Below are 7036 nucleotides of genomic sequence, written 5' to 3'. Positions count from 1 at the left end.
GTAGCTTAGTTGACATGGTATATTCATTACAATCTCAGCATGAAAAATTTATCAACTAATTTTTCTTACAATTGTTACTAGAATCTATTCTCATGGTTAATGACTTGATATAGCTATAATCAACTCCATTGTCCAAAAGTATAGTGGATTTGCAAAAGAAAAATTTTCATCCTATACTCCAAAAACAATTTCTTTATACAAGCAAAAATCACATTGAATTGAAAATAAGACATTGAATTGAAGCATTAGATTTGTTAGCAACCCAAAAACAAATTAAAGATTAAAGAAATACCTTTTCAAAGGCTTTGACATTGTCCAGTAAGGAATAGTGACAGAAAAACATGATGCAGCTCTGAAATTGTAATCAAAGATTAAGAATCAATTTATTAAAGCAAAACTAAAATGGTATTAAATAGATTATGAATTAATTTAAGTTCATATTACAACTAATCAAGCTTTTGGAGATTATTTAGATTCATTATGAGTCTCGATTTTAAATTCCCTATGGAAAAGGCTACATGTCATATTTAATACTTTCTAAATTCATTGCACCCTAGTTGACATTAACCCTAGATGATAATCAAGTAATATATCCTCTTTCCTTCCTAAGAGATCAAATTTCCCTAGTATTGTACTTTTCAATTAACTTAAACCCAAGAACATTGGTGCAAATTTAGCAATTGAGTATGCTAATAACTTGGAATTCCTGATACAAACATCTTCAAGGTTTTGTAAGTCATAAAAATAATGCCCACACTGGGAACAATCTTGTAGTACTCAGGTAGAATTCCTCTATACAAGCCTCGAACCCATTCAGTTTGAATTATCACTACTACAGGAGGGACATTTTACATCGGTTCATTTAGATAATTTACATCGGTTCTAAAACCGATGTAGATTCAGGCGATGTAGAATGTGTAAGATATTTTACATCTGTTTCGAAAACCGATGTAAAAAGTACGTAAAACTACATCGGTTCTCATGCAAACCGATGTAGTATATTCAACACTTTTTACACCAGTTTATAGCATAACCGATGTAGTATATATATATATATATTTTGTTTCCTTCTTCTAATTATTACCGAACAATTAAAGAAAAAGAATGGCCATCAGACTTCAACATCCAGTGATTCGCATCTTCGTTGATTAAACATATATAGTAAGAGTACAATTGAATATATATTTTGAAACATACTTGTGGTCTTGTACAACTAGTATGAGTTTAAACATATATAGTAAGAGTACAATTCATAATTTGCATCTTCGTTGATTCGCTCAAAAGGAAAGTACAATTGAGAATTCAACATCCAGTGATTGTACATGAGGAATGGAAGCAGCTCATACCCAATGCCTAAGAAGCCTAGAACCATATATAGTAAGAGTACAATTCATAATTTGCAGCAGGGAACCAATCTCAGACCCATCACAATGATTTTTTAGAACCTGAAAATACAAGAAGCATTCATTGGTGACAAGAATTACAGGGAATATTAAGTTGGTATTAAAAAAGATAATTTTACATTATAGAAGAACACAAGAAAAAAAAATAGTGATCATAGGCAAAACATTTTTTCAACAGCTAATGCATATGAATATGATAGGACACGCCTGGATCTGAATAGTCTGGAGAGTCCATTATTTACCCAGCTATAATCTCTGAGTGTAGAATCTTTTTCTTCTGAAATAGCAACCTTCCCTTGTATAGTCTCTTTCAGTTTACTTTCAATCTTAAAAGAGTCTGTGTGAGCTTTATATCGGTTATGATAGTGCATATACTGATATAGATCCCTCTTTGCCCGTTCAGCTGTTTTCTCTTGCTCTTTGTAGCGACCACAGCTATGACCAGCTATACTTGACCAAGTATGCTCTCTACCAGTAGCTCCACCACACAACCAACTGCATAAAAAGGGAAATTGTTATGCAAAACATAAGTAAATGTCAACTTGAACAATCAAGTAGGTTCAACTTCTGATCCCTATTACCATATTTTTATAACCAACAAGATAAAATTATTACATAGAATACGCTAATTATGAGAGAAATACTGGGTGAAAAAATACGATGCAGGAAGGAAGAAAACTCACCAAAATGCTTGCCCACAGATACAGCTAACCAAGTTACAACCACCATTCTTCTCCACAGGTTTGTGACACTTGGGACATGGTTTTGTATGAACTGTTATCCAATTAACAGTTTTTGATTCATCTCGGCACTTATTAGCCCAAAGCTCCCACATCAAGCATGAACAAGGGGAGTGTGCTTCTGACAAACATCTAAAGCAAAATTGTACAACAGTAAAAGGGGATTCCTTTAAGATACAATAAGCCTTTCCAAATCCCAACACCTAAAAACTTAACCGACAAAGTCTGGACGTTCACACACCATGTGACGCAGCCCGAAAATTCAACAAAAACTTTGGCAAAACAGTTGTAAAAGGCGAACCTTCAATAATCCTATCTCAATAGAAGAACAAGAGGTAATGCACTTGACGAATATAACAATCAATTCAGAAACAAATAGAATCAGATAAGGGGGAAAATAGAAATAAGAAAAGACAGCAATAGAGATAAAAACATACAGACGTAAATCATGGGGAGAGCGAAAATGCGAAAGAGTGAGGGTTTTGACAGGAGAAAAAGAAAAGGTTAGAAATTTGGGGCGTGCGGTATCGGAAGGGAATAAATACCTGAGTAGTGGGACCCTTGGAAGAGAGCAAGGCGTAATCTGGGTCGTCGTTTTCGTAGGCATCGACGGAGTCCTCCTGATCGGAGGAATAATGGTAATCGTCATCGCTGGTGGCGTAATCCTCCATCTCCGGCAGCGCACCCCAATGCCTATTGAATTAGAATTGATGATGAAAAAGGTTGGGCTGGCAATTAGGGATTGGGGATTGGATCGAATCCGGTGATCGGAAAAATCAAAAACTGAAATTCCGACGAGAGCGCCGGCAGGAGAGAGCGCAGCTACACACACGCCACTCCACGCAGAAACACATATATAGAGAATAGAGAATGAAAGAGAATGAAAGAGAATGAGAGAGAGAGAGAGAGACGCACAATACAATACAACACAACCTATGTGAGCAGCGCCTCCACGGCTTCATGAACGAATCTAACGGTCTCAGAGTCGCCGCACGATGCAATCGGGCTTGAAGCCCTCGCGGTGGAGGACGGCGAGGCGCATGGCCTGTCGGAGGTTCTTGGAGTTGCAGATGTTGTCGATGAGCATGGTGTAGGTGACGAGGTCGGGCTTGAGGGCGAAGTCGCGGCGCATCTCTTCGATGAAGGCGTAGACGGCGTGGTCGAGGCGGGAGGCGGAGCAGAGGGCACGGACAACCCCTTTCCTCTCTTTCCCCTTTCTCTCTCTTTCATGCACCCATGGCCGTCGAGCTCATCATGGCCTTTAGGAACAACGACACCTTCGCCGAGGAGAATGTCGTTCGCGAAGCAGCCTCGGGGTTAGAGAGCGTCGAGAAGCAGTGGCGGCGTCGGGGGCGAGGCCAGAAGGGAGGATGAGGTTTAGGGTTTGGTGGATGGGGGAGAGGGATTGGGAGTGGGAGGAGGCGGATGGTTTAACTGCGCGAGAAAATTAGGTCTCATTTCTACATCGGTTTTAAGCAAAACCGACGTAGAACAACTCCCTGAATTTCATTTCTACATCGGTCATAAGTAAAACCGATGTAAATATGTTTATATTTTCTATTTATTTACAAGTTTGCCACCGCGTTTATGATTTACATCGGTTCTACTAGAACCGATGTAAATATGGCGATGTTAAACATTATTTTTGTAGTAGTGTATGCGTCTAAATGCTCCAAACAAGCCAGTGTTGTAGACATGAGCTCGACCGCCAGCACCCTTTAATTGCATCCTACACCTCACAAGATCCAAAGGAAATGTTGTTGCATGTTGCATGAGACATTAAACAAAATCTTAGGTAACATCCATAAAAAATCATGCCAAAAGTAGAATAATCTCTTATCTAACTAGTTTCATGAAAATGAAATTTTACTTTGAAAATGCAATCATGGAAAGGCATTATTGTGTACATTCTTTCAATCAAAGAAATTTCTTACACTGGGCAACCATTACTCAAGCAAGATAAGCTAGCTTACACAAAAAGACATCACATCATGCCACTACAAATACAACTTCCAATAGTAATTATTCTAGAGAAAAATAGGTTATACCAATGACGTATTATGATATTGCGAAACAAAAAAAAATCAAGCATATAATATAATTAACCACGATGATCTGTTAGGCACTAAAGACAGGAAACTGAACTGCTATTTGAAACAAATCATGGAAAATTATCTAGGACAAGAAATGAGCATGTACTTTCAACTTTCAATTATTTAAAGAGTGAAATTTATTCCAATTATAATAAAAATTTGGACTAGTTTTTGCCTATTGACTATTGAGATGGGTGGTGTTCACTCGATTGTTGCTAAGTTATTGTGGCAACATTGCTTCATATTTTACAGTTTCTTTTGGTTGGATTACATTTGAGAGATAGGATTCAATTTATTCTAACCTACGAGTAATGATTAGTTTTGAATTAGGGATTGATGCGGATGTTTTTAAAAAATAGAACATTACACCGCTTAAGGTAGAGTTTCAGATCTCTTACCATCCAACCAATTCGACATTCATATAAATGATTTTCAATTCCTATGTTACAATAGTAATCATATTTTGACATCGGCCAAAAGTAATTAAGTGAGTTTCAAAGATAAATTAGTCATGTAATGTCATAGTTGGGCACTGGACATGATAAATTCTATATGTAAACTTGAATAGTTTTGGCTCAATTACTTAGATACTAGATAGTTATAACCAATAAGCACCCACCTGTTGAGGATGCAATTCCAGAAAGACTACCACAAGCAAGATCAACCACAGTAGTAGAATCATTAGGCCTACATTTGAAAGAAATAGAAAACTAATATTTACAAAACCATATTTACGGAGCATAAGTAACCTTCTGAATAAATTATTCTTAAATTTCACACAAGTATAGAAATTCACATTTGTGACTACCATAAAGAACGTAACCACTCATAAACAGAAAAACTAATATAGCTATACTAGGATAATTTTAAAATAACACCATCTCTACTTAGGATAATATATCTAAGTTTGGACTAATCTAAAAAACAAAATTCTAAAGTGGTAAAGAATGAAAGTAAAGTAGCCTCCCTCAAATGGCTCCAAGCAAAACAACATCGGATTACTTAGCGACAGAAAGGGTTTTCTCAAGTTATGGAACTCTCGTTGTATCCAACGTAGCTCCACCCAAAAGCATCTCTCAAAACTCTTATTTGATACTTGGTTCAGCAAGCACTGAATAGAAAATGAAAATGTTGCGATTATGGAAAAGCCAAGAGAAAGAGGGTTACATTTGAGGGAACCGACAAGGAGAAGAACGTCTTTGGCGATAAAGATGACTTCAGGGCCGATGCCATCACCAGGAAAGAGAGTGATAGAGTAGGGGCGATGCAACTTGGATGGAGGGGGCTTCGTCTTCCACAAGGTTGCTTCACTTTTTCGATCGAATTTACCACAGACAAGTAATAGGGGTTCGAATAGGGTTTACATGTGAGGACAATGGCTCTTGAGCGTGAGAAGAATGACTCGAACATATGAAGAATAGGGTTTAGTTTTCGATGTATGTGTTTACGAGAGGCGATGAATGAGAGGAGAAAGTGTGATTTTGTGTGAGAGAAGAACATGTGATTTTTTTCATGCTAACGAAGATAATGCTACATCAGTTATTTCAAAGACTAATGTAGAACAATGCTCATTTACATCGGTCCCACTCAAAATCGATGTAAATATGCTAAAATTTCATACTTAATTACAAAATTGCCACTACATTTTAATTTTACATTGTTTTTGGCAAAATTGGTGTAAAATTGCTTACGTGGAATAATGTGTTTCTAGTAGTGCAAGAGGAGTAGGCTAGGCTTAAAAGAAAAAGGTACAAGATCTTATTGAGCTTTTGGTTATCTTAATGGTTTACTTTCTCTTTTTTATGTATTTTTTCCCCATAAATATTTTATTTATTTTTGACCTTCTATTTTGGGTTATGTAGTATAGAATTTTTGTCCTTATATTGATTTTATTTCAAGGGTGTAATTAGTAGTTTGTGATAGGTGTAACTAGCTAAAGTTATATTGGTCTTATTAGGTTTGGATAGACAAATATCCATTTTATTGATGGTTATGGAAGTCCATTTTCTTATTTGGACGTTCAACACCATGTCCATCATCTAAGTGGCCAACTTGTGACATCTCAACAACTTGTTTAAGTAATCATTAAATTGGTAGTTGTAATGATTAGGTTAGGAAGTTGGAATTAACTTAAGCTAACCTAGTTTATTGTTAAACTAAGATTAGTTTAGCTTGCTTCATAAGCTTTTAAACTCTATATATAATTTTTCTTTGTACATGGGTAACACTTTTGGATGTATATGAGAATAAATCTTTGAGTTACTCTTTTAAAAGTATTAATTCTCTTCCTTGGAGAAATTTCTCCTTAAAATCTTTTATCAACGAATTCCTCTTTGTGACAAGATCAACACTTTTTGCTTATCTTTCTCCCTAGAAAGTGGTGCATCATTTTCTAATCTTTTCCCCCTTTTTTGGTTCATTTTAAATCTTCTTCATCCATGGAAGAAGATTGGGCACAACAAGAAGACCAGTGGAGGGAATCACCAACTATCTCTCCAATGGTTTTCATCATATAAGGACCTCAATGACTTGCTCCAACTATGCATAAAGGTTGAGCAACAATTCAATAGGAAATCCTTTCTCAAGAAGGAATCCTCATTTTCTTCATACTATAAGAAAAACCGCAAAAAAGGAAGCGTACTCCTCTAAGATTTACCCTAAGAGTGAACTAGGAAACAGGGGATAAAGGAAAATCCTCTCTAGAGGAAGAAACCTCGAACACTAGTTATAGGACTAGTAATAGTAAGTGTTTCAAGTGTCTTGAGAAAGGTCACATTTTCTCTCACTACCCCAACAAAAA

General features: G+C 36.4%; 1 protein-coding gene across 2 annotated transcripts; it reads right to left on the bottom strand.

Annotated features, from left to right (window-relative positions):
• Positions 1 to 1104: 1104 nt before the first annotated feature.
• LOC145956777 (putative E3 ubiquitin-protein ligase ARI2) lies at positions 1105 to 3564 on the bottom strand. 2 transcript variants are annotated; one of them, XM_083072453.1, is made up of 4 exons: positions 2689 to 3564; positions 2087 to 2275; positions 1646 to 1898; positions 1105 to 1445 (listed from the first exon to the last, which is right to left on the bottom strand). In XM_083072453.1, the coding sequence occupies exons 1-4, from the start codon at positions 2790 to 2792 to the stop codon at positions 1341 to 1343; spliced, it is 651 nt and encodes a 216-aa protein (XP_082928579.1). In that variant the 5' UTR covers positions 2793 to 3564; the 3' UTR covers positions 1105 to 1340. The 2 variants fall into 2 exon arrangements, with proteins under 2 accessions (XP_082928579.1, XP_082928580.1); XM_083072454.1 differs by having other exon boundaries at positions 1107 to 1445; positions 2087 to 2455; positions 2689 to 3478.
• Between the last annotated feature and the right edge of the window lie 3472 nt (positions 3565 to 7036).

Source organism: Cajanus cajan, chromosome 4 (assembly GCF_000230855.2).
Source record: "Cajanus cajan strain Asha chromosome 4, NIPB_CcT2T_4, whole genome shotgun sequence".
NCBI lineage: Eukaryota > Viridiplantae > Streptophyta > Magnoliopsida > Fabales > Fabaceae > Cajanus > Cajanus cajan.
Note: the sequence above shows the minus strand (reverse complement) of the source record. Positions and strands in the feature narration are given on the sequence as shown.

Excerpts from the sequence above, each read along its gene's own strand:
- LOC145956777 (XM_083072453.1), bottom strand. The coding sequence starts at position 2,792 with ATGACGATTACCATTATTCCTCCGATCAGGAGGACTCCGTCGATGCCT. Across the intron at positions 2,276-2,688 it reads CCAAGGGTCCCACTACTCAG|ATGTTTGTCAGAAGCACACT; the intron begins GTATTTATTCCC and ends ATTTTGCTTTAG. Across the intron at positions 1,446-1,645 it reads CACTCAGAGATTATAGCTGG|GTTCTAAAAAATCATTGTGA; the intron begins GTAAATAATGGA and ends TTGTATTTTCAG.